Source organism: Botrytis deweyae, assembly GCF_014898535.1.
Source record: "Botrytis deweyae strain B1 chromosome Unknown BDEW_007, whole genome shotgun sequence".
In the NCBI taxonomy this organism is placed as follows: Eukaryota; Fungi; Ascomycota; class Leotiomycetes; order Helotiales; family Sclerotiniaceae; genus Botrytis; species Botrytis deweyae.
Genome location: NW_024066214.1, coordinates 630,428 through 656,879, shown reverse-complemented (window position 1 = coordinate 656,879; position 26,452 = coordinate 630,428). Strand labels below are relative to the sequence as shown.

The following is a 26,452-nucleotide window of genomic DNA, read 5'->3' as shown; positions in this document are numbered from 1 at the left end:
GATAACGAATGTGGATAATTGGTAGGATGGGAGTGTGAAACACCCGGATAAGATTAGGATAGGATGATCTGAAATGAAAGCATACCTACTCTTGTTTCAAAATTAATGACACGTTGTATAAAAAAAGTGTGGTATTCGATACATATATTCATTCATTAAGCTCGTCTACACCCCCTTTTATTTCGCCAAAAATTTCTGGAAAGCCTCATGCTCAATCGCAATATTGCCTACCGCCTTCAACTTCTTTCTTCCCTCCTTCTGTCTATCCAACAACTTTCTCCTTCTCCCGATATCACTTGCGTGTAACTTTTGCAATACATCTTTTCTAAATGGTTTAAGCGTTTCTCTCGCGACAATTCTTTTTCCCGCTTGCGCCTGAATAATAACCTCAAACATTTGTCTGTCAACATGTTCTTTGAATTTCGTAACCCATTGTCTACCTATCTTTTCCGTCTGACTTGTATGTACTACTCTTGCCACAGCATCCACTGGACCTTTGTTAACGAGCAATTGGAGTTTCACGATACTACTCCTGCGGAAACCTGCATCTTCATAGTCGAGACTTGCGTAACCCTTTGTCGCGCCTTTGAGTTTTCCGAAGAAATCGTCGACGAGTTGGGCGAGGGGGATGTCGTATTTGAGAATTACTTGGGTGGCGGTGAAGAAGGTGAGATCGACTTGCTCGCCGCGATTTGATTCGCAGAGTTCGATTACTTTGCCGAGGTATTCTTCGGGGAGGGTGATGGTTGCTGAGACGTAGGGTTCTTGAAGTTCTTGGACACGTTGATGTGTGGTTTCTTGTTCGGGGAAGAGGGCGGGGTTTTGGATGATAGATTCTGTCCCATCGCGCCAGATCACTTTGAAGGGCACGGTGGGTGGTGTGATGATGATACTTGCGCCATGCTCTTGACGGAGACGATCTTCGAATACCGAGCAGTGAAGCGTACCAAGGAACCCTAAACGCCATCCTGCACCAAGTGCTTCTGAAGATTCCTTTTGTAAAGTTACACTTCTGTCGTTGAGTACGATTTGATTGATGGATTCTTCCAAATGATGATAGTCGCTCTGATCAACTGGGAACGCCGCCACAAAAACCATAGATTTTGGCTCCTCGAAGCCAGGATATGCCTCGACTAAATGTTCTGAGCCAACAGTGGTATAGGTATCACCACTTAGAGCCTCTTGACTTTTCTTCATACCAGGGTTGAAGTAGATATATCCAACCTGCCCAGCTCTCAGAATAGTTTGAGGTGTCTGATCCGGATACATGATTCCTACTTCACCCACGAAATATTTGATTCCGGTTGCAAAACTCACAATTTGGTCACCGGCCTTGATCGTTCCATCGAAAATTCTAACCAGTAGAATAACGCCCTTGTAGTTATCGTACCATGAATCTACTAACAATAACCTCAGCGGCTTAGTGTGATCGCCAACTGGTGCTGGGATTTGTTTAATAACATTTGGAAGGATGGCTGGAACATTCAATCCTGTCTTTGCGCTGACCAAAACTGCATTCTCGGGCTCTAGTTCAAATGCTTCTTCCATTTGCTGTAATGCCCTCGGCGAGTCCGCAGTCGGTAAGTCCACCTTATTAACCACTGGTACCAATGTCAAACCCTGTGAAAATGCCAGATAGAAATTCGCAACCGTTTGAGCTTGTACTCCCTGACTTGCATCTACTAGTAACAGTGCTCCTCCACAGCTGGCATAAGACCTCGAAACCTCAGCTCGAAAGTCCACATGTCCCGGTGTATCGACCAAATGAAGTAGATAATCTTCCCCTTCATGATTCCATAACATACTACATGTTTGCGCCTTAACAGTAATACCTCTTTCCCGTTCCACTTCCAGCTTATCCAAGATCTGTTTATCGCCACCAGGTTGGATCGTGCCTGTTAATTCGAGTAATCGATCACTAAGTGTACTTTTTCCATGATCTACATGTGCGACGATGCAGAAGTTCCGGAATCGTTCAATAGGTATAGCTTGGATGCGACGTTCTAGATCCCCCACGATTTTCTTAGCAATAGCACATCGTGTTACCGATGTGGTGAATGTTCGCGGGAAGGAGAGAGGAAGGAAGTGGGATGCATATTGAGATCTGATAGTGCTGGGAAGCCTAAGCAGGTTCAATGGACATCGCTGCATTTGTGGAGTGGGCTTCACAGCATGAGGACGCGGGGTTGAGGATTGGGGAAATTTAATTTTGGGGTGCTTTGCTTGCGACGGAACTTCCCGGTGCGGCGGTCGCTGAGGCAACCGATTAATTATTTTGGGCTCTTTACTTTCTTTTTATCAGAGACACATAGTTAAGAAGGCCCGCCAGGTTGTAGAACATAATCATCTTCCTGAACTATAGTCAATATGTCGAGCACAAAGCCAACCACAAAAGCAGCTACAAAAGCAACCACAAAGTCAAAAGATAAGTCTGACAAATCGGACAAGGCGAAAACTCATAAACTCTCTCTGAAAGGTAGGTCAAACTCCGTGAAAGTCAAATTGCAGGGCTAATAACTTGTAGGTTCTTCGAAACTCGTTGCGGAATTTGTGAGTACTGGATGTTCAATCTGAAGGAGGGAAACTAATCTACCCAGTTCCAATACTCAATAAATACTATTCTGTAAGTTTTGACTCGTCTGCCAATGGTCTACAAATAACTAATAGTTTCACAGCTTTCAACGAGGTGTATACCCCGCAGAAGACTTCTCAGCGTTTGTCTATCCAATTCATGTCGTAGTTCATGAACATTCCAACTAACTATCTCTTTACAGAGTCAAGAAATATGGCCTTACAATGCTTGGTTTGTACTCCTTAAACAATATTAACATTTCAACCCCTCACCTCTCGCTCCTCCATATTCACCATGCTATATGCAGGACTGACTCCACTTCAACAGTTTCCTCGGATGATCAAGTCAAAGCCTACATCAAGAAAATTATGTCCCAACTCGACAAATGGATGGTAAACGGAAAGATTACCAAACTAATCGTCGTGATTACTTCCAAAGAAACCGGCGAAGATGTTGAACGCTGGCAATTTGATGTTGAGATCTTCAACAAACCCTCCAAGAAATCATCCAAATCTAAATCTTCTACTACACCATCCACATCCGAAAATGCACCCACAGAGGGAGAAGCACCTGTACCCGCACCCGCTCCCGAGAAAACCGAAGCAGAAATCCAATTAGAGATTCAATCGATATTCAGACAGATTACGGCTAGTGTTACGTTTTTGCCAGAACTGGATGGCGCATGCACATTTAATGTTCTGGTCTACGCAGATGCAGACAGTGAGGTTCCAATGGAATGGGGAGATAGTGATGCGAGAGAGATTGTGAATGGAGAGAAAGTCCAATTGAGAAGTTTCAGTACGGCTAATCATAAGGTCGGAACGATGGTTAGCTACAGAGTAATGGAATAATGAATCGGGAAGGAACTGGGAAGGAGTTATGTGTGCTATATGAATGGATTGGCTTTGAATTTTCGTCGTGGGTATTCGCGCAGGAACGATACGGATCTGTAAAGTTATGGATGAGCTGGAGATGATATATAGGATAGCTAGGACTATCACTCTCCTTTATTTTCGCCAATGGAGAAGGAATTTTATGGTGTAAAAATACGGGGTTAGGCGATGAGTATTATGAATGAATAGAATAAACGCACTTCTTGCTTCTGAATCAATTTTAAATGTGGTTTTCCCTAGAAGCAATAGAGGATTGAGCTCTCACATTTGTGACTCTGATATATCCATACAGGAGATCTCGCAGACGCTACATCTAACGATTTCTAAAAGCATCGCCTTTCATACAATATGTGAAAATCTCACTACATTGACATTCGAACATCTCCTTCAGGCACATTCATTAAAAATACTCCTTTCCTTTATTGCAATGTAGGTATGTTGCATAGAGGTCCACAATCCAGATCCCCGATTCCCCTTAAAAACTCACTTGCCATCCATCTCGCCACCAAATCTCCAAATCTCCGCATCATCTTTTGCCACACAACTCCCCATCTCAACCCCACGAAATGCTAGAAAGCTCTCCAAACAATGGATCTCCTTCCATCTCCTCCTCAACCTCTTATCACACATTTTATTTTTCCACATCGTCCACAGGACAGGACAGGACAGGACAGGACAGGACAGGACAGGAAAGCGGGTTTGCCAATGTGTAAGAATCATCTCTTGTCTCTTATTCTCCCCCTACCTACCTCAGATCTGTCTCTGTCTCTGTCGCTGCATATCTCGATTGATGAGTGACAGTTGTGATTACTTGTGAGAAAAGTTTCTTTCCAGATTTTTTCTGCTTGTAGAGAGGTCTTATTCATTACGTTTTTTGTATATCTATATAGCCTGACGAAGAAGAAGAAGAAGAAGAAGAAGAAGAAGAAGAAGAAGAAGAAGAAGAAGAAGAAGAAGAAGAAGAAGAAGAAGAAGTGTAAGAAGAAGCGTAAGAAGATACTCGCCAACCCTTTCATTCTGATTTCCTGTAGCCTGCAAAACCTTGTATCCCCATTCAGCCCGAGATGAAAGACGTGGAACTTTAGATATATGTACTTTAATATCTATCTTAATATGTACCTTAATCAGTCAGTTGGTTCCCATTGTCAGCTTGGCATACCAGATGGAGTGTTGTGGTGACCATGGAGCACTCTCCTACGAAAAGATGTGCAGTATTAGCAAACCAGGGGATTATTGCAGTCATTGCAGGAGTATCTTAAAACGACATAAATCTTGTTTTTTTAATAATTTCATTTTTCATTTCTCGTTGATTAATAGTGCTACGTAACAGTGGTATCTAATTATGCTTTTCAATGACTCATCTCTTCGTAGTGTTTCTAACTCTCTCAATGTCCCGTCTTTTACTGTGTTATAGCCTTGATCCCTTGGAGTAATAGACCAAAAACCAGACCCCGTGCAATATCTTCCGTCTGCAATGCATCGAACACTTTCCCTAATGCTTCTCCGGTAGCTGCTTGTCCCATCACCCCCATTAGGGCAATAGGCATGCCTCTCTCTAGTAGAAGCTTTCTTGCTTTAGTCTTCAGCTTTTCTTTTTTCTCTGCTGTCATCTCTTCTGGCCAGGCTTTCAATTCGGCTTCTGTAGGTAAGCCATTTTCTCTCAACTTTTGAATGGAAGAAGCGATTCCCGCATCGGAAGTGTAGGCCGAGATAACGGAGTCTTGCAAGAGACCTTGAATAGAGGATAAAGAAGGGTTTCCTGGACGAAGAAGAAATGTTTTCGCGGCAGTGAGGAGTGTGCGTCGGAAGGTCCAAGCAGAAGACAGAGTATATAATTCTGTTATCATGGCGAAGAGGAGCTCGATTGCTACTTTGGTTTCTTCCTCATTCAGTGGGGCGGTTTTCTTCTCTTTTGATAGTATAGGTGTTTGGTTCTTGTCACTGCCCAGCATGTCCTGGTTTGAGGGCTTCTCGGTTAGGGCAGGCTTTTCCTCATTTGCTGGTGTGGGTGCAACGCTATTGTCATTGTTAAGCACATCTTGATGCAATGACTTCTCGACTGGGGTAAGGTTTTTCTCATTTGGTGCTGTGATTGCACCGTTACTATCATTCACCAGCCCAGACTGATTCAACGACCTGTCGATTGGGGTAGTATAATCATCGGGCATCTCAGTAGGTGGTGGCGGCAGATGTAACTTGGATGTTGATGGAGCTTGACTAGGCTCACGACTGTTTGACGGGCTGTAGGCGGTGCTCATATAGCTGCTTACAGATGATCCTCTGGTTCTAATACCGGACTCCTCCTCAGCGCCTGGAATAGAACCACGACTTAACTTTCGTCCGAGAGATGCAGTCTTTCCAGGATGTGAGACAACTGAAGCTGCTTTCATGCTCTCCTCGCTCAATCTACCCCTTTTTTGTTCAAATGAGGAACCATTTGATGAGGCCATGCTATCCACTCTTGACAGAGCCGGTGTTGACATACGATTTTGGGATTGCAAGCTACTCTGAGATGCCATACTATCCACTCTTGACAATGCTGGTGTCGAGATACGGTTTTGAGAGTGCAAGCTACTTTGACTGGTTCTCTTTTGTGCAAGTGATCCAATGTTGCTGAAAACTCCTGTGACCCCAGCAGCTGCCCCCTTCGGAGCGCTTTTAAGTGTATCAAAAACGCCTTTGCCCATGTTCTCAAGAGAAGATGTAGGCCAGTTAAAGCCAGCTTTTGCAGATGTTGCCGGCATTGTCCCTTGATCCTTTTCCAGGAATCGTTTCATGCCCTCGGTTTCAGCAAGTGGCTGGTGCGTGAGAGCATCTTTCAGATATTGTTCCAATTCACCGCGTAGCAATGGTTTGGTGAGGGTCTTCCAGTTTGGTAAATCTTGGTGTTTCTCAATGAAAGGATTCGCACCCGAAACTTTAGCGATTCGACCAAGTACCTCATGCAAGGTCTCAAAATCCGAATATCTTCGGACAATCATCCATCCGGGATGGATCGATGACTGTGGTTCAATTTGGACCATATAGTCCATTGTAGGTTTGTTCTTGATCCTTCCTTTATCGGAAGCGACTGAGTCATCATAAATAATGATGTTCGCATTATGTAAGGTTAGAGGCGCTGGCTTGCTTCTCTGAGGTGAGGTTTCATTTGAGTATAATGCGGCAGGTGTGGGGGGCACGATCTGGTCGAAGCTGGTAAACGAGGAAGTGGTCTGCGGGGTTGTAGGCGATAGAGCTTGCTTCGAGTCAGGAGACATAGGAGATCTGCTGTTCGTATCAGATCCAGACAGAGAAGGTCTTGAGTCTGTGATAGGGGTGTGGGGCGGAATGCCGTTTGTTGATGAGACAGGAACTGATTCCGGTTGTATATTCTCTTTGATATTTTGATCGTCAATAATTTTGTTTTCTTGGTCCTTGAAATCATCGATTTGCGCAAGTTTCTTTGCATCCTCTGCAGCAATCAACATGCTGAGTCTCTTCGCTTCTGCCATAGCTTCATTGTTGGCGTCTTCATCCGATATTTGCCTTTGATGCCTTTGTTTCTTAGGGGATCTAGCAATACTAATATTTCCGACGTTGCCATCAATGTCGGAGAATGGATCGTGGATATTTCTACGGTCCATGGCTTCATCAATTGCCTGTCCCAATCCAGGCTCTCCGTCTTCCAAGAGGTATACAATCCATCCGTTGATGAACTCCGGCTTAGAACAACTTTTTAGAGTCATTTCTAAGACGACCCCAGCTAGGATCTCCCTTAGAAAGATTCTGGCTGGTCCGGATCCATAGACTGACTTCTCAAGGAAGCTTCGCAGAAGATCGTCTGCTGCCATTGTAAACTTTATTTTCTGCTGTCTCTCATTCATAATATTGGCCAGACTGCTATCTGGGTTTGCACTCAAGTAAGCGGTCACCATCTCTCCGACAGGCCGGCTTGTTCCTGGGGTCGCAGAAGTTGCATTCGCCAACTCATTGAGAAAGACAATGGTAATGGAGGACGAATTGGTAAGGAAATCAAGGAATGTGTCGGCAGGTCGCTTTCTCGACAGACGCTGAGACATCGATAGAATGAACCTCGTGAGGGTTGATTTCGCAGCAATGGGGAATGCTTCATCGTTTGGGAGTATTGGACTGTACCAATACTTGACATAATCCCGAATGACGGCATCAACTAAGCCGTTTAACGCAGTGGCAGTCTTAGGTCGGAAACTCTCGAAGTTGATTCCTGCGCCAGCCTCAACCAATTCATACTGAATATCTTTTGGCTTGACTGCTTCTTCTCGCACAGCCAAAGCACTTTTCTCCGTAAAAATTGTATGTAAGATGACACCGCCTAGGCCTCCAAGGAGGAGAAGAAACAGTCCATCGATGATTATATATATGCCGAATGACAAAGCAAGAGCTGCCAAAATAAGCTGCTCATTCGAGGCCGTAGAAACAAATCGTAGTAATCGTGTAGTTATGTGGTCGTCGGTCGCGACTTCCGCGACCTTGGACTCGTTTGTTGAGTCCATTGTGGGCATTCGAGTAGGTAGTGGTGTTATCTGACAGTATTGTATTGTTTGATTCTTTTCTTTTATAAAGTTTGAACCTGTTATGTTGATTCAATGCTGCTGCGGCAAAAGAATCAGAAAGAGCGAAGTTCGAAGGAATGCTGATGCAATGTTAATCCAAAGTCATTCTACTCGCAATGTCAATTGAATGTCAATCGTCATTGCCTACCTAGGTAGTTTAGCGTAGCTTCTATCTCGAATAGCTTCATGTACTAGGGATACTAAGATTAAGGACGAAAGTCAAAAGAAGAGAAATGGCGTTCCAGACTCACATTGAAAAAGGAACGAAGTCCATTTTGAACTTTGAACCATGAAATGTTGGTTTTGACCACTGTGTACCTTCTTTTTCGACCGCGAACTTTGAGGCGGAGTTGAAACAAAATGGCAACTCAATCTTGTTATCAGCGATAACACGACCTACCTACCTAGGTGGTACCTACTGGGCTGCTGTACTCCAAAAGTTGCAAGCTTAATACAATTGTGCATATCAATACTACCTACCTAGATACCCAGTAGGTATCTTCTCAAATGGCTTTTCCTCTCCAAAATCCATGTTTTCATATACTTGATCATTTATTCCATCTAAAAACAGACATTCAAATCATCACTTCTGATGAGTATTTTCCATAGTCATGATCGAGAAACATACGGCCCGAGCACGGTGGAAGGAAGCCTTTGAAACAAGAAAAGAAACGTATAGCTACATATCGTACATCTCGTAGGTAAATGTGTAAATACTCCTCTGTACTCTGTATGGATGTTTGATGGATCGTCAGGGATGATTTCCCCTTCCCTTTCCCCAGTCCTGTAGCTAGAAGAAGTAAGGAAAGGTAAGATTACCGTTTCCGTTACTAAAAAAGCTTGAGTGAGGTTAGATATAGGTTCGACCCATCCATCCTTGCCCATCAGCCTACCATCAAAATCAATTTACGCGCAAACGCGATCTGTCTCTCGTCTTATCTCAACGCGTCAACCAAATAAATTCATGACAATGAAATCCAAATGAAATCTACCAGGTAACTCATCAAACAATCTTTCATTCCAAATTTGAACTTTAAAATAAATCATCTCAACTATTTCATTGTCTAACATTGTTTCCTCTATTCTCTCAATAATCTCTTATCTTATCTTTTTACTCCAAAAGACCCCTCATTGATAAGCTGATTCATCACTCCCATCCAACAAACCAGATCCAAATTCAATCCGCATATTTCAATCTCAATCTCTACCTCCCCTCAAAATGCCAAAACGAGCCCGCGCTGAACCTGCCGAGACTTACGACTCTGACGGTGGTTTCGTATCCGATGATGATGGTGCTGTTCGCAAGGTAACCCCTCTCCCAGTTCCAGTTCCAGTTCCAATTCCAATTCCATTTCCATTTCCATTTCAATACAATTGTCCCTAATCTATCCATCCTTCTCTTTCTGGCATCACCTTCCAAAATCAATTCTAAATACATTGCCCCTCTCTATTCAAACGCACCCCACAAATACCCAGCCGTCGCTAACATACCCCTCAGTCTAAGAAATCCAAGACCACCAAAGCTACCAAAGCCACTACAGCAGCGAAACCCACTTCCTCCTCCTCCGCCATCTCTCCTTCATGGGATCTCTCTACCGGACGCACTCCTCGCAAAATTGAGCTTTCAGACTTCAAAGGTCAAACGCTCATAAACATTCGCGAGTTCTATGAGAAAGATGGAAATGTTTTACCTGGAAAGAAGGTTTGTTGTATCCCCCTCTTGCGCTGCGCAGTCTCACAAACACTATCTCTGCAAATTCTATACATGTACAATCTTCAGAGTAGACAAATAGAAAAAGAAGTTAAGAGCTAATAATAAATAAATAGGGTATCTCCCTAACAGTTGACCAATACAAAAACTTCCTTAAATCCATCCCCCAAATCAACGCCAATCTTAAGAAAAAGGGTATTGACGTTGGTCCCGGAGAAGCAGAGGTAGAGGAAGACGAAGAAGAAGAAGAGTCAGATGCCAACGATGAAGAAGAGGAAGAAGCCGTGGAAACAGACTCAGAAGCCGACAAAAAGTCCAAGAGCAAGAATAAAAAAGTCAAGCCAGCAGCGCAAAAGGTTAAGAATAAGAAGGGCAAGAAAGAGAATATTGAAGCTACGAGTGATGAGGAAGAATGAGGAGTTTGAATTTAAGTTCATAAGATTACTTGAGAGGGGTCTTTTACTTTTGAGAAGCACCCCAGGGAAAAAATTGTCGCTTCGAGATTTAAGGGGGCCATTTTCAAATGATCTTGAGGGATTCTTTCGGAATTAATTGATGTTGCAGATTTGCTAATGTTTCTGTCATCTACTTCACTTGATTGCTTTTTTCATATGATATCAAATCATGTGAAGGGTACATCTTGCTATTAGCGACCCGATGATCTTTAGAGTTGTGGAATCAGGAGCTTATCTTGAAATGCTTGGGATGATTTCAAAGGAGATTATTTGAGAAACACACGCGCACACACATGCATGTACACACGCTGTTAGGGTTCGATAAGACTGCAATGATGCAATGATACTGATCAATTTCATGTACCATAACCAATTAATTCATACAATCATAAAGCTCCACTCCTGGATCTCATTGTCTCAAACTTTCCCACTACCACCATCTCCCTATCATCTCTTTACGGAATCTGAGAGATCCTCTCACGCCTGCCAGCTCCCACTAACAGTAGCAGTCGTAGCACAACCTTTCGGAACCGTATAACTCCTATTTGGATCCGCCTCCCAAGTAACTGTCCCATCACTCGCCACATTGATGAACTTGTACGACACCGTCGTGCCGGCTGGTAGATTGACCGTTACGGTCCACAGCGGATTGCTAGCCGTATACTTTGCGGCGCTCAACGCAATCGCTGAAGCCGGTGTCCAAGTTCCCAATTGGGAGATGGAACCTGAGATTTTAATCGTTTGGCCAAAGGAGGTAGTGACCAATTCATTGAAAGTGACAGCTACCGAAGTGGCTGTTGCGCATGAAGAAGTGGTGGTCGAGGTGGAAGTTGTCTTGGTGGTGGCGGATGTACTGGTTGTGGGAGTACTTCCTCCGCCGTTGGGGGTTTGCGATGCGGGCCAAGAAGTGGCAGTTGCAGTGGAATAGGTTCCGATGGCCGAGGTAGCAGAGCAAGTTCCTGGGACGCTGGAGGCGGATGGTTCACCCCATGAGTATGGGACGACGCCTGCGCGACGGGCGGCGGCGGTGAGGAAGGCTGCGTAGGACCAGGTGAGGTCGTAAGCTGAAAGAGGGGCGCCGCCGGCTTTGTTGAATTGTTCTGAGAGGGACCCGTTTGCTTGCGCGTGGGTTGCGACGATGTTGACGTAGCCATCAGCGTAGGTCTTGATGGCGTTGTAGAGAGTGGTGTAGGTTGATGTGGAGGATGCGTATGTTCCGGCTGTGATGGAAGAGCTGAAATCCTTGAAGAATGCGAGGGAAGTAGCAGTTACTGTGATGGAGCCAATTCTATTCCACGTGTACAATGCATCATATAGTTGTTCGGCAGCCGCAAGAGTATTGAGATACCAGGGATTGCCACCATAGTAAGAATCTTCTGGGTAACGTCCAACAGAAACGGCAACACCTTCGGCAATTCCAGAATTAATGCTGTAGATAGATCTGAAAGAATCAGTCACGACTTTGTGATTTGATAAAGCACGGTCTGAGCATGGTTGAAATGTGGTGGCATCACATGCAGCAGTAGGATCAAAAGTCTGAATAGAACTCAAGATACTATTTGCATCCTTTCCGTTTCTTCCGCTGTTTTGGTTGATGTTGGAAATGATGTATCCCGAAGATGAACTCCAAAAGCTTTGGAGGAAGCAAAGAACTTGTGGGGCTCTGAAAAAATGGATTAGCACGTGTATTGAAACATGTTCTTTCATGTATACTTACTGAGAATCACAATAGGTACAGCTTTGACCAATTTGGGCGGCCAATGCACTACCTTCAACAAGGGCACGATGTTGAGCAGCGACAGTGAAGAAACTTGATCCTTGAACTTCTTCCCAGAGATCGAAGCCAGTTTGGTTCCCTGTGGATTGAGTCAGCCAAAGGCTTCAAGAAAAGAGGGTCATCTATTCTGAGACTAGTTTGGTTTTCTTCCCGTTGACTTACAATATTGAGTAACATAAGACAGATCATTTCTGATAATTGGCCAAACAATGTTTTGCACAGTGGAGGTATATCCATTGGCAATCAACCATTTTGAATAGGTAATCATAGCAGTAGCACGTAAAGCGGGTCCATCTCGTTGAGGTCTTCCCCAAGACCCTGTATAGTTCACATGTCAGTCACCATCAGAAGAGAGTTTTCGCATTTTCTCACCTGTGAATGCCGATTTGTCCGCGTTGAACTTGGGCTCGCCCAGACCACCGGATGATAATCCTCCTGAAGGGTTTGATACGGTTTGGAGACCAGCTTGGGAGCTGATATAATTTTCAATCTCTTGTTGAAGTGATGCAGAATAACTGCTACTGATAAATGTATCAACGAGGGCTTTGAAGACCAATGCGGAGTCTCGAGTCCAAGTATAAAAATCTGTTTGCATATCAGAATTCCATTTATTCAAACAACTCCATGAAATACTAACAATCTGGATTCACTTTGTCAGGCGAAGCAATCACAATCCCCGAAGCTGCCCCTGAAGCACAAGCTCCATCTGAGCCGATATTACATAAAAGATTTCTGAAAGCAATAGGACTTTCGGTGGCAATGAAAGAATCCACCGAGCGTTTTAGGATTTCGGCGCGTTGCTCAACTTTACTGGGGCCAGGCAAGGCATAAATAGTTTGGAGGGCAAGACTGCCAACCAAAAGGAGGGGAGCGAATGTATGCATAATGGGTTGAACAGCTTGGAGGACCAGAGTGCTGTTGAAAGTGCTGATGGAGTTGAGAGAGGTGAGGGAGGAAAACAATGAAGAAGCCATTGCTATTTATGTTGGTGAGAAGAACTCTCCGTCTAGACCTAAGTCATGGATAAAGGTATGTAGGACCGAATTGTGCCTTTGGATGCTAGGTGTCTTGACGCATCCGAAGTCTCCAGGGTAATTTTTTTTGGATAGTGTGAGCGGCAGGTAGTTGAATCAAGGTAGTATTGTAGGGATTAGATGAGCTAATCAAGAGAGGACAGAATTTTGCCTTTTTGTTTGTGTAGCTGCAAGGTACGGAGGCAGTCACGATGTTGTGTGCGGTACGGAGGTAGAACCGTTTTGAGATACTTTAGGCGCAACGTTAAGCCGTTCAATCTGTGAATTTTCGAATGTACTAAAAGCTTACCTTGAAGTTGAATAAATTAAATTCCGTGATTTTCTCTTCTTCTTCTTAAATAGACAGTGACAAGCTAGGGCCCTTTTCTCAGTTCATTGGTACGCATGTAAAAGTGGCCCCTGAAAGATCGTGTCTAGATGTGATTGAATGTAGCTACCAAATAGTCCATGATTAACCGTACTTGGGTAGTCTTCAGACAGACGGGATGACGACCATTTCGTTTAGGGAAAACAGCTGAAATGTGCTTGAAGATCTCAATCGATACATGCGCTCGAGATGCGTTAGTCTGTATTTACTAATTTGGGCACGCAGAAGTGTGTATAACTTCATATTATTCTCCACCCCGCAGTCAGCAATGACATTGTATACCTACCTAGTAGTAGGTACCACGGCTCGAGCAAGATAAGGTTAAGTCCTCGCTGGTAGGTATTCGCTAGTCCGGGGTCCCCACACGAGCCATTCTCTATCTAATCGGGCCGTCCCTTGTCTGCAGCCACAGCCTGAATCCAACCCCGCGCTGCGCCTGAGCACGTTTTTCTGCTTTGCATTTGATGTACGGTACCTCGAGGGTACCTACCGGTATGAGGTTGGAGATTGTTTGGTACAGATCCTCAATGCAGGTGTATATACATGATCTGGAGTTGGGGTTTGGTCTTGAAGTTCGTTTCTGATATTGTAGGCGAGCTTGATAGATGCCGAGATTAAGAAAGAGCAGATTTGTCGTACCATTGATACTTTGTACTTTGTACTCTGTACGATGTAAGTACCTACCTAGTATGCAGTTGCATTTGAGGATCCTGCGGAGATCTCCACCACTCCTTAATATGGACCAAATGGTGGCTAGAGAGATCGGGTCCTTGAACGATTGGAAGCGGCATACCTAGTAGACAAGATCGAAGGATTATCCGTTATCCGATCGAATGACGAGCCATGGACGACAAAACACCATGTGGAAAGATATCCTGCAAGACAGGGTCGTCTGGAAAGAAACTAGCAAGTATACCGAGGTTGAACCCCGAGAATCAAGTGTTTTCTTTGATTGAGCAATGCACCTTGTAATTGATACCCGAGGCACATAGCTTGAAGTTTTGCGTCAATTGAGTACCTAGGTAGACAGGCCGCTTTGCGGGTACATACTAATAAGTACGTATATTGTTCTGCATGCATGATTGACGGCCCATTGCTGTGGTCATAATACAGATCATGCAAGCTCGAGCCAACCAGGTCCAGATCCAAGTCCAGCTTCCGTCTTCAGGATAGCCCTGGAGAGGATTACAACCCGGCCATGAGAATCTCCTGCGCCAACGTAGGAGATTGTACTCGAGGTAGGGCGGAGAACTACCGTAACGGTATATGATCCCGATGCGTGCACAGCATTGCATGAGAAGTTGCATGTCACTCAATGGAAGAAAGTTTGAATTTCAGTATTTGATTATGTATCGGGCCTTTTCTCTGCACAAGCAAGACTATGAAATACGTGGATGTCTACCTAATAATACTCAACTTGACGCGCAATACGCATTTGTACTATTATATTCCATTCGAGCGGAATGACGACCGGATGAAGATGACGCCTCGTTTCGTGGTCTTCGCAAATAGTCCACCACTCATGCATCCTCCATAGATCTGCGCAATCGCCGTGTAAATCCATAAGTGTCGTAGGTCTCATTCAAGTGCCGATTCATGATAAAAATTCCCCAAGATTGAAATGTAGACGAGAGGGTTATTCCGCAACCTCAAAGGCTAACAGCCTAGGCAAACAGATTTGGAATCTGACGTCTTCAGTACACTCATCCACCGAATCAGCCGAAGCGACTCAGGTTTCATAAGGACCGATCATTCTGAGATTTGTCGATCGGATATTGACATCATAAATTACCTTGGTAGGTTGATGGCTCCATAGACGATCGAACTGCCTCAGCATACAACCTTAAACCATCGCTGACAAGCAGTTCTGGTAAAGGGACGCTGGACACAAATCTGGTGTTTTTGTAAGAAGAAAATCAAAAACTTTTTGCGCAATGAAAAACTTTTGTAGCGAATCTATGGCGCTAATTTAGCGTGACTTTGGGATCACACTAGTATACATTAGGTTAGGGTTAATTTATCTGTCAGCCTCACATACCAACTTCAACTTTATTAATGTCGCGAAACTCGATACAATAATCATTAATCAATTTCTTCGACATCCCACATCACGTTATATCAAAATGGCGGACGCTATATCTATTGAGGAGACGAATCGTATTCGAGCTTCACTTGGAATGAAGCCTTTAGCAGTGCCAGGAGCTGCAGGTCCAATTTTTAAACAGGCTCCATCTGCACCAGTAGAGGATGCTGGCAGTACATTAGAATCACGACAGGCTGAAGGCTATGACAATTATCGAAAACTGCAAGAAGCTGAAGAAACCAAAAGAAAAAGGGAGGCTAAAGCGGAAGCCATCAAGAGAGCGCGAGATACAGCCAAACGATTTGCGAAACTCGAAGGCAAAGGTCTGGGAGAAGCCGACGATGATGGCGATTTGGATGCCAAAGCATGGTTGATGAAACAAAAGAAACGACAGAAGGAGATCGAAAAAGCCAGAAAGAAGGAACAGGAACTTGCCGAGGCAGAAGCTGCTGCAGCCGCCGAATATACAGCCAAAGATCTTGCAGGCGTTAGAGTCGGTCATGAACTAGATACATTTGTTGAAGGAGAGGATCAAGTTCTCACATTAAAGGATACCACCATCGATGAAAACGAGGAAGAGGGAGATGAGTTAGAGAATTTAGATTTGCGCGAGCGTGAAAAGTTGTCTGACAAGTTGGAACTAAAAAAGAAGAAGCCCGTGTACAACCCGAATGACGATGATGATTCTGGTGATAGAAAGATTCTAGCCCAGTATGATGAGGAGATTGATGGCAAGAGAGGAAAGAGGTTTACTTTGGATGGCATGGGTAGCACCACTGAAGCCGCAACAGTAAATTCTGCCTCTACCTCGAAATCAAAAGCCAAAACCTTCAGCCTCGATATTTTGAGTAAGTTTTAGGACCCCGACTACTTGAAGTTCTAAACAGTACAGTCGCTAATATTTCATTTAGAAGACGATGAACCGAAATCCGATTATCTTGACATTTCAGACATCAAGGTTAGAAAACCCAAGAAGAAGAAGGCTAAGTCAACGCGACAAAAGGTAGTGGATGAAGACGACGTGTTTCCAGAACCTGAACCAGCTGCATCCAACGGAGACAATGCTGATGCAATGGATGTTGATCAAGGCACCAAGCCGATTGTCAAAAAGCGAACTTTCGAGGACGTGTCCTTTGTTGATGATGACGATTTACAAGCTTTACTTGCTACCCAACGAAGAAATGCACTGAAGAAACGCCAAAAGTTACGACCAGAAGAGTTCGCTCAACGATTAAGAGATGAAGCATCAGCAACTCCAGCAGATAATGAGGAAGGTAATGATTCGGGATTAGTTATTGATGAAACTTCGGAATTTGTTGCGAACCTTCAAAAGCCAGTTGCACCAGAGCCCAAGAAAAGATCTGTATCTCGACCAGACGCCGTTACTTCCATGGGCGCCGATTCTGATGATGATGGAGATGTCCAAATGAATGAATCGTACGCAAATATCGAGGATGATGAAGATAGACTCGCTCGGATCAAGCGTGAAGAAGAAACCAAGGATGCCATTGCCAATAATGGATTGGAAGAGGAAGCCACTCTCGAAAAGGGTTTGGGCTCTACTTTGAAACTCTTGAGAGAAAGAGGTATTCTGAAGACTTCAGAGTCTGGTGATGTGGCCACAATCTTCAGAGAGAAGCAAATGTTTCTCGCGGAAAAACAAAGACGCGAGGCAGAAGCAGAGAGAAGAGCGAAAGCTCAAAGAGAAAGAGATCGTACCACAGGTCGCTTGGATCGAATGTCTGCTCGTGATAGAGAAGAACATGCCAGGCAACAGAATACGATGCGAGACCAACAAGAATCGAGGCAACTCGCTGAGCATTTTAACAAGGAATACAAGCCTAACGTGGAGCTCAAATATGTCGATGAATACGGAAGAAATATGAACCAGAAAGAGGCTTTCAAACATTTGTCACATCAGTTCCATGGTAAGGGCAGTGGAAAACAGAAGACGGAGAAATTATTGAAGAAGATCGAAGATGAGAAACGAAGGGAAGCGCAGAGTTCACTAGATGGAAGTCAAATTGGTGGTATGACGGGAGCAGCAGCACAACAGTTGAAGAAGAACAGACAAGCTGGTGTGAGATTGGCTTGATCAGATCAGTTCGAGCGGGGACTGAGGATATCTATCATGGTGCAAAGGTGCAGACTCCTATATTGTACTTAGATTTTATTGCAATGCTGACAAAGTTTTTGAGAAGATACGAATCTTGTGCCTCAGAGCACACTGTTTTGTGATAAGATGGTAAGTCTATTTGTGATGTGTACTAATTCTAGGGGTTTTTGACGTTTACCTTGTCAGAAACAAGGTAGGTTGTGTTATATTTTATCTTCGCCTTGATCATTATATGTCGACAGAAAGAGGCTTGATTACGTGTGAGCATGTCTTTCCGGGTTCCTCCTTCAGTTCCGATCAAGGCCTTGTCGACTCACAGCATTATTGTTATTTTACTTGCATCCTCTCTTAAGGAAGATCCAAACGTCGAGTGTCAAAGCGAAATCGCTCACTTCTATACACCATGTAGTCGACTACTAACATTAAGTTGTGTACGAATACCTCGTTCATACATCTCTTCATTTTCATTCTCACATCCAATACTTAAACGGTCTACCTTGACGATCTGTATAAACAGATACACACATATACACCAATGTCCTCTGGGAAATAACAAGTACAACATAGCGAGTCGTAGCAATATCGTCTAAATAGGATTAATTATATGTACACATCCAACTGAACTTCTTCACAATGACTCGTTCTCGGTTATTGTTGATAGTATGTAAATAGTTTTTTTGAAGTGATCGTCTATCGTTCCGTATGTGTATTATGCATGTACACATTTGACAATCCAATGATTTTACAACGATAGATGGATGCATCTTGAGACTTTGGCTTGGTATGGAAAATCCGGAGCTGAAGGGGATAGATACGCTGGCAAGGGGATACATAGGTTAACGGGGTTTCTTATGCTGTTGTGTAGGTAGGTAGGTAGGTAGGTAGGTAGGTAGGTAGGTAGGTAATAGTAACTCAGGTAATAGTAACTCGTCTACCTAGGTACGTAGATATGTTCATAGAGTACATCGGTACGCGTACGCTGTAGATAATGAATGCACTGGTTATTTTGACTATTTCGTTACGGAAATAGAAAGATAATGGGTCTGGATAGGTACTAGATACTCGATACCTACCCACCTCTACGCGTAATGTAAGATAAAGCTATGGATGTACTTGATTTCTTTTTTTTGCTACCCAAGGTCCCCGGGGCCATATAATCTATACTTCACAATCTAGTTTCGGATTTGATTTCACAATTTGCTGAGTTTGTTCTTGTTCTTGTGCTTTGAGAAGAATCGGATGCGCTGGGTTGGTGAATGGATGGATGGATGGATGTTGAATATCTGGAGATGTGGAGATATGTAGATGGGAAATGTGTAATGGAAGAGGAAGGCGAGGACCTCGATCACTAGATAGTGTGTATTGGGAACGCTAGGGATGGTTTGAAATGAGATGATTGCAGGGCGGATGTGTTATGGTAAGTGGGTTGTGGGTTGTGGATCGCAGAGATGAAATTCTAGATACCTACGATAGCTAGATGATATTGTAATTGGTGGTTTATGGTAAATGACATAGGGGATTGATTGTAATCCTAACTATGCTGTGTTGTGTCTTGTATGGTTCTGTATACGCGTTATTATTCAGACGCTGGAGCTTATGACGCGTGGGAAGATGAAGGTTGATTTTATGACCCTATGGGGGTTGGGTGTGAGAGCATTTTGGGCGCGTTATTGGAAGTGCAATCTCCATTGTTGAATCATTTCATGTTCCTCTCTCACTGCCGCACACTCATTATATATACGCATCATGCCATACCAGATCAGATCAGATCATTCGCCCAATTGCATTCTTCTCCACCGCCCATCTTTCCAGGTATCATTGTAACATCCTTCTCTTCTATTTTCTTCTCTCCATGCACACGTATCCAAATCCTAACTTTACTTCATCACATCGACGCACTGTAGCTGTCTCCAAATACAAATATACATTAAAACGGTATCGCGTTTGAGACCTGTCCGTTGATATCCACAGGTGCTCCTAACATTCTGATTTGTGCACTATCGTTAGTTGTCATCACTCTGACATTGGCTTGTGATGTGATAGATGAGTGATAGATAGGAGAGGGAGAATCAAAAGATGAGAACCTACTTTTTACCCACTTCCGTAGCGCAGCAGCCGACGAAGAGCGAGGCTGGCCAACATACTAGCTATTGCATTTGTCAGTTGAAAGCGACCTTGGAGCGGTGGCAGGGCTGGCTGTATCTGGGAGACTTGTAGCTCATAAAACCGTTGCTAGTGCGGAATGAGGAGGAGGGGGGACTGGTCATACTCACAGCGCTGAGTACTCCAACTCCGAATCCAAGTGTGGGACCGACTACCTTAACATGACATGGATTTTGATCGGTACCACATTGGATGCAGACAAATGGAATTCCGAAGTCGCACATTTTTGGGGTTAGGATGAGTTTGGATTGATGGGGAATTGGAGGGAGGGAAAGCGATAGGTTGAGGTGTGATGATGAACTTGAGCTAAGATGTGAAAGTTTGAGGCGATTCTGATTCGGGAGAATGGATGGATCAATTGATGGGTATTATCTAATATGGATGGAAAGAGATGGGAATTGTGCAGAATGCCATAGAATGTCATCAATCTACAGGAGGAGAGGAGATGAAAAGAATGGATGAGAAGATGGGAAAGAAAGATGATGGGATTTGCATTGACTAGATGGATACTATGGATGTTATTAGTACTTACTGGGTATAGCTGAAGGAAGATTGAATGTCTTGGCTATTAGAGCTCAGAAACACTTTCCAAGCTTGATGAAAGTAAAAATTCATCGCATTTTACCTACCAATACGTAGGTGCCTACAATAGAAAGTAGTATGTATGGTATTTATGGTATGGTTAGATCAAAGAGAGGTTTGGTGAATTATATTACTAAATTTATTATTAGCTGTTCATGCTGACGTAGTGATCTACCTACCACTCTATTTTCTACAATGTTTTACATCAACCGGTGTCAGTTCGGAAGGGTTTTCATTGGTTGAGGAGAGAGAGCACAGGGCATTAGATCGGTCTGATTCATCTATTTCATCTGAATGTCTGGGGATGGAAGTGTTTCATCTGGGGATATGTTTCAAGGTTGATAAGAGGATTTGCCTTTCTTTTTGGCTGTACTCGAGTATGGAGAAGCGAGAGAAGCGAGAGATGTACAGTAGATAGATGGGGATTTCCAATGTGAATGTGATAATGGGATAGACTCCATTTCAAATACATATGAACATTTTTGAAGAAGATCACTATTACCTAGGTAAGCGTGACTATCTAGATCTATACTATGAGGTAGGTAGGTATATACCAAGTAGCTAGTATGGAGTCCACCGTATGCAATTCCAAGGTTGGGGACACCTAAGAGATGAATAATAAGAGTTGACGATCATCTGTTTTCCCTGATAGGTAGATTACATCTACTCGATGACTCTGGGCTACCTATGGACCTACCTTAAGTACCCTATTAGGCAAATAGAATGAAACTTGGAGTCATCTATCAAAGAATAGGTGGAGAGTTGGAAACATCTGCAGCCATTCATCCAATTGCCCATGCATGATCAACAGAGAAAGTGTGAGTGAGTCCATACACGCTACGGTAGATTCTCTTTCTCCTCCAAAAGTGGAGTGGGAGTGGAATGGTTCGAGGGAAAATTGAAGAGAGATTCTTGATAGCTGATACCGATACTGACTGGGTACGGCTTAGATACTGGTTAGATACTCGTTAGATACTGCTTAGATACTGCTTAGTTGTTTAGATAGACCTCGATAACTTGTAAATTTGATAGATACCCACCTACTAGACCGGTAGAAAGAACATTAACTTTTACCTACAGCTAATCAAGTAACGCCATTCGATAAACTTTACCTAATCATTACAGTCACGTGGTCTTATCCGGACCCTCTATCGAAAAATAAATCCCGATGTACTCCCCTTCCTTCCTTTCCGCATCAATTCTGACGTCGAAAATCGACATCTTCGCACCCTCGCAACCTGCGAATCTTTCGCAACCATACCGCAACAACACCCTACCTGCATGACATATCGCCTTCACACTTCACATTAAGAAGGTGAACGAGTTGTTTTTAGCAGCGATGACTTCATCACAGATGGCAGAGGCCGTTCCTCAACCTGTCGCGCCCGTTGCATTAATGTCTACAGGCATTCACTTCGACTCTGATCACATCGAGATGTTCACATACCCCAAACCTTCTCACGATAATAACAGCCCCGTCTTTGCAGAACAAGACAAGTCTGTTGCCGCTGCAATGGATACAACTCTTCCTTCGAATTCAGCCCAACCATCGACAGCAAGTCTCCTTCCCGAGATCAAGAAGTCAAGCACTCCAGAAGAGGCACTCAATACTACGAATGAAACGGGATATACAGGATCGGAAAACCATACTGAGAACAACATTTCCGCACAATCCACAGTGCCAATCGATTCCGCAATGGAGATGAGTAATGCGACAATTAAACAGGAGTCGCATAAAAAAGAGGCCAACGATACCAACCCCGAAATTTTTGGACAAGCTGGTCCGGAATCAACAGTCCAACCCACTCAGGAACAACTACAATCGTCAAATATTGGACCCCTTGCCTCCTTTCCTTCTTATAACACGACAAATGTACTTGTAGATCCTGCGAACATATATGGAGCGGATATGAATTTGGATGGCAACGTATGGGCCTACGACCAAACTATGGACTTTCCAAACGTTGCGCCCAACCCGGACTTTTATAATCGACAACCTTTGATAGACCCAGGAGTGCAGTTGGATGGTTATGCAAAGCTAGCTTTTGATGATTCGGACTTTTATATGACTACACATGAATTGATCATAGGTCGTGATCAAAATGGGTATAACAATATGAGAAGATATGAGAAGGAGCATGAGGCAATGAATACATCAGAATTCTCCTCGTTTAAACCAACCATGCAGATCGAAAGTCATACTGGTGGTATCATGGATCCTTGGGTAAAATTGGCAGACAGGCGAAGTCGCAAGGGGAAGAAGAATAAGGGCTCAAGATCTATCAGTGGGAACAGTGCTACTGCTGGATCACTTCTGCCTCCTGCAAATGGAAACATGTCACTTCAAAACCCCGATCCGCATAGTTGTCCTGTCCTCCATGTACATCCTCCATTCAACAAAGGTGTAGCGGGCTTCAAAGCTATATCCAGAGAACACGTTAAAATATTTTATGATGACCATCAAGATAGTTTCAAAGTAGAATTCCTTGGTAGAAATGGAGGTTTCGTGGACGATATATACTTCGAGCCCAAGCAGATAGCACCATTAGTGAGTGGTAGCAAATTGCAAATGGGGTTTGTTTTCTTTAGATTTCTGTTACCAGATGTCGTAATCGATGACACAGGGTTCCAGTATCATGAAGAACCCGAAGAAGAGGCGACTGCTACTGCGACAACAACCTATTCGGAAGGAGGGAAAGAGATGAGTCTCAGTTTTGATGATGCACCACGAGCTGGTGATCAGAGGTCTACCGATAGCGAATGCTCTTCAGATAATGAAAACGATTTCGGGGTGGACGAAGTTCCTGACAACGAAGTTGACAGAGTGGAGGATCTCGATCCTTTGTACCCCTTAGGAGTGGCGATTGACGAAGAAAAAGACGCCGAGGAAGCAGAATCCCCTGTTGACAACTCAACGGACAGTAGCCCACAACCTACAAAGAAACGTGGACCAGGACGCCCGCCTAAGAATGGTGTCATGTCCAAACGTGAACAACAAATTGCTAAGAAGGAAGCCCTGGAAAGAGAGAGGATTCAAGAAGAAGAACGGGCTCAAGAAGAGCAGAGGGTTGAAGAACAAAATCAAGCAACAGCCTCGAAAACTGTACCTGGTAAAAACAAAGTTGGTAGACCAAGAAAGCATCCACGACCAGATGTTACGGAAGAAGGACCACCACGACAAAAACGCAAATATACCAAGAGACAATCAGGCCCTAAGACCCCTGAGGAGGGTGATGAGGACAGATTTGATGATGATGGCAATTGCATACAAGCCAAAAACGGAAGCTCCAGAAAGGTTGCTTATGTTTTGAAAGAAGTTACACACAAAAGAGAGGACTTTACTGCGGATCAACTTTCAAGGCCACCAAAGAATTATCTTCAGGTCATTTTTGAGCTTCTACAGGAAGCAGAGCAGCCTTTGTGTCTTCCACAAATCTATAACGAGATGGAGGTCCAATATCCGTATTACGCCTTTCAAGAATCAAAGGGGTGGCAAAGCAGTGTGAGGCATAATTTAGGACAGCATGAATGTTTTGAACGTACTAAACGTGCTGGTAAAGGCTGGGCTTGGACTCTGAAACCCGGTTCCAGTTATCTAAAGGAGAAGAAGAAGAGAGCACCCTCACCTCCAGTTGCAGGTGGAAACCAACCAATATATCAAGCTGGCCCACCAGTTTCTGGTTACGGTCAGCCTCCGCCTGGATATATGTTGAATCCCAATTTATATCACAATCAGATGAACCCACATGCACAAGGGGAGTATCAACAATATCAACCAGGCCAGCCTTACATGGGCCCAAATGCTCACTATTCTCCTTATCCTCCTCAGGGTTATCATCCACCTCAAGTCATTCAGCCACCTTTCATCCCTCCAATGGCACCTCAATTGGTACCTTCTGCGCCTGCTTCTTATAGTTCCCCCTATGCTCCGAAGCCACCTGCCGCTGGAACACAATCTCAAGGCACTCAACAGCAACCTCCACAGCAAACTTCGCAACAGCAACCTCAACCTCAACAGTCTCAAAATCAACAGGTCCAACAACAACAGTCTCAAAATCAACAGGTCCAACAACAACAGGTCCAACATCAACAGGTCCAACAACAACAGCCTCAACATCAACAGCATCCGCATCCGCAAAATTCACAACATCAACACCCATATCCACAGCCTCAACAGCCTCACTATCAACCACCGCAGCCACCTAAAACGAACCAAGCACCAGTGCAATCACAGCAACCACAACCACCAACTGGTCACCAGACCCAGACAGCTGCTCATGCTGCACCACAAGTTGCGCACGGAGCTGTACCAGCCACGACTCCTCAAAAAAGAGTCATTCCTCCTAACCTGGTCGCTGCCATAACTGCTTATCGTAACCATGTTGCCAACTTGATCCGAAAACGAGCTCCAAATGATGCCGAGGCAATTGTTGACAAGGCCATAAATCGAGTCTATGATGGCACCGAAGAAGATCGTTCTCTTGATAGTACTGAACATGAGATGAAACTTATCAATGGTGTTCTCAATATTCTTAAGTTGCCCCCTGTTCCTCGTGCACCTCCTGCCAACCAAAATCATGCTCAACCACAACCTGCTGTACCGCAACAGGTTCCCCAGCCGCCGATTAATCAGAACAAACCTCAAGGCAACATGGCTCAACAACCTGGAAAACCCATTGGGGCAGACCTTCCAAAACAAACGATCATGCGACCATCGTTTTTTGGAACCCATCAAAATCAATCTAGTAACTCTTCTGTACCTAGACCACCATTGATGACACCAGTCCTGCAAAGAAGCAATTCAGGATCTGCTCCTACACCTTCCAGACCAAATACAGCCTCGTCCTCTTCTGTGCCGTCTAATCCCTCAAATCCACCACCACAAACTGCTGTTTCGGGCAACAACAAAATTAGTGGTACCACGCCACCTGTCGCAAGCATAGTCAATCAAACCATTGCACAGCCTGTTGATCAAAATGGAACAAACGAGAAGGGAACTAATCAGAGCGGAACAACTCAAATTGGAACCAATCGGCATGGAACAAGTCAGAGTGGAACAAATCATGGGCTCAAAGCCGGTGAAACTTTGACAGAGGCGGGTTTCGTGCGAAGTTTCCCTCATCCACCAATCTCCAGTTGATGAGACATGTCACATTACGTAACATTTCATTCAGGTATAGAGTGAGTATCTGATAAAAATCAGTTATTTCGATTCCACTCAATTGGGCACGCACGCTCACATACGGAGTATATATTTGAACTTTAAAAGTTTTTATTCCATTGCATTAGCACATGATGATTATACGAGAGGAAAGGGTTAATTTCAATTTTTAATGCGGTGTTGGGAGCAACGGGACAACTTGGGTCTTTGTCGCTTTCGTTGATTTGAAATGGATTTGGCCAGACTTGGCATTGGGATTGGGCATTGGCATGGGCGTGGGCGTGGGTCTGGGCATTAACGTTATACGAAGTGATGCAGGGCATATGCTTAGTGAATGTATTAGGGAAAGAGTAGGCGTTCTTATAGATATCCCATCCGCGAGATGATTAGTATACTCAAGCATACTCAATCCTGCATAGCAGCGGTGGTTCTTTTCTTTTTGGGAATGGGAACTTGGAGCTTGACCACAAGCATAAGGGATGGCGTATTTGAATTTTGTTTAGTTTTCTTTATCATGTCGATTTGGTTGTTCTTTTATGAACAGATAGTATCGAATGCCTCTTTTGGCTCTTTACTCGGGCTTTCAGGTGTCGGTTTTGGGTATAAGACGTAACTTGATCGGGTGGCATCTAGCTCCGGATTGGGGCAAAGCGTTGACTTTGGTGATTCTTTTGATTTCTTGCCTTGTTTGTTGGGTCGATGACCCAGACGATGAGAGGGAAATTGGAGAATATTTTCTCGAGGTCTAGCGGGTATTTTAATATGGAGACATTACCGGTACACATTCGCGAATGGGGAAGAGAAGAAGCAGGGACGTGATGGAATGAAATATGTACATATGAGTCAATAGGAATGTGTTTGTTAAGTTTCATGGGTTTTAAGACCCTAAGAATTGTCTGGGATGTGAGCATGTGATTTTTTATGTGTGATGATTTTTGAATGATCATGGGGAGATTACAATGATTTG

General features: G+C 44.0%; 9 protein-coding genes across 9 annotated transcripts; 5 read left to right on the top strand and 4 right to left on the bottom strand.

Moving 5' to 3' along the window:
* Positions 1–177: 177 nt before the first annotated feature.
* EAE98_003902 (uncharacterized protein) lies at positions 178–2,151 on the bottom strand (the record flags this gene model as incomplete). The annotated part of the gene is made up of 1 exon (XM_038951522.1): positions 178–2,151. One exon carries the CDS (start codon positions 2,149–2,151, stop codon positions 178–180), a length of 1,974 nt encoding a protein of 657 aa, XP_038811995.1.
* A 170-nt stretch (positions 2,152–2,321) lies between these two features.
* On the top strand, positions 2,322–3,708 carry EAE98_003901 (uncharacterized protein). The gene is made up of 6 exons (XM_038951521.1): positions 2,322–2,476; positions 2,525–2,550; positions 2,598–2,623; positions 2,676–2,714; positions 2,775–2,803; positions 2,900–3,708. The coding sequence occupies exons 1-6, from the start codon at positions 2,368–2,370 to the stop codon at positions 3,421–3,423; spliced, it is 753 nt and encodes a 250-aa protein (XP_038811994.1). The 5' UTR covers positions 2,322–2,367; the 3' UTR covers positions 3,424–3,708.
* Positions 3,709–4,031: 323 nt separating this feature from the next.
* EAE98_003900 (uncharacterized protein) lies at positions 4,032–4,533 on the top strand (the record flags this gene model as incomplete). The annotated part of the gene is made up of 2 exons (XM_038951520.1): positions 4,032–4,174; positions 4,356–4,533. The coding sequence occupies 2 exons, from the start codon at positions 4,032–4,034 to the stop codon at positions 4,531–4,533; spliced, it is 321 nt and encodes a 106-aa protein (XP_038811993.1).
* Positions 4,534–4,865: 332 nt separating this feature from the next.
* On the bottom strand, positions 4,866–7,976 carry EAE98_003899 (uncharacterized protein; the record flags this gene model as incomplete). Its single annotated transcript, XM_038951519.1, has 1 exon — positions 4,866–7,976. The coding sequence occupies one exon, from the start codon at positions 7,974–7,976 to the stop codon at positions 4,866–4,868; it is 3,111 nt and encodes a 1,036-aa protein (XP_038811992.1).
* A 1,279-nt stretch (positions 7,977–9,255) lies between these two features.
* On the top strand, positions 9,256–10,163 carry EAE98_003898 (uncharacterized protein; the record flags this gene model as incomplete). Its single annotated transcript, XM_038951518.1, has 3 exons — positions 9,256–9,342; positions 9,535–9,738; positions 9,864–10,163. The coding sequence occupies 3 exons, from the start codon at positions 9,256–9,258 to the stop codon at positions 10,161–10,163; spliced, it is 591 nt and encodes a 196-aa protein (XP_038811991.1).
* A 314-nt stretch (positions 10,164–10,477) lies between these two features.
* Positions 10,478–12,999, bottom strand: EAE98_003897 (uncharacterized protein). Its single transcript, XM_038951517.1, has 5 exons — positions 12,617–12,999; positions 12,352–12,564; positions 12,142–12,297; positions 11,920–12,058; positions 10,478–11,865 (listed from the first exon to the last, which is right to left on the bottom strand). The coding sequence occupies exons 1-5, from the start codon at positions 12,951–12,953 to the stop codon at positions 10,680–10,682; spliced, it is 2,031 nt and encodes a 676-aa protein (XP_038811990.1). The 5' UTR covers positions 12,954–12,999; the 3' UTR covers positions 10,478–10,679.
* Positions 13,000–15,503: 2,504 nt separating this feature from the next.
* EAE98_003896 (uncharacterized protein) lies at positions 15,504–18,200 on the top strand (the record flags this gene model as incomplete). Its single annotated transcript, XM_038951516.1, has 3 exons — positions 15,504–16,311; positions 16,375–17,605; positions 17,665–18,200. The coding sequence occupies 2 exons, from the start codon at positions 15,504–15,506 to the stop codon at positions 17,556–17,558; spliced, it is 1,992 nt and encodes a 663-aa protein (XP_038811989.1). The 3' UTR covers positions 17,559–17,605; positions 17,665–18,200.
* A 980-nt stretch (positions 18,201–19,180) lies between these two features.
* On the bottom strand, positions 19,181–20,383 carry EAE98_003895 (uncharacterized protein). Its single transcript, XM_038951515.1, has 3 exons — positions 19,853–20,383; positions 19,675–19,811; positions 19,181–19,564 (listed from the first exon to the last, which is right to left on the bottom strand). Exons 1-3 carry the CDS (start codon positions 19,964–19,966, stop codon positions 19,507–19,509), a joined length of 309 nt encoding a protein of 102 aa, XP_038811988.1. The 5' UTR covers positions 19,967–20,383; the 3' UTR covers positions 19,181–19,506.
* Positions 20,384–21,663: 1,280 nt separating this feature from the next.
* Positions 21,664–25,464, top strand: EAE98_003894 (uncharacterized protein; the record flags this gene model as incomplete). Its single annotated transcript, XM_038951514.1, has 1 exon — positions 21,664–25,464. One exon carries the CDS (start codon positions 21,664–21,666, stop codon positions 25,462–25,464), a length of 3,801 nt encoding a protein of 1,266 aa, XP_038811987.1.
* Positions 25,465–26,452: the final 988 nt, after the last annotated feature.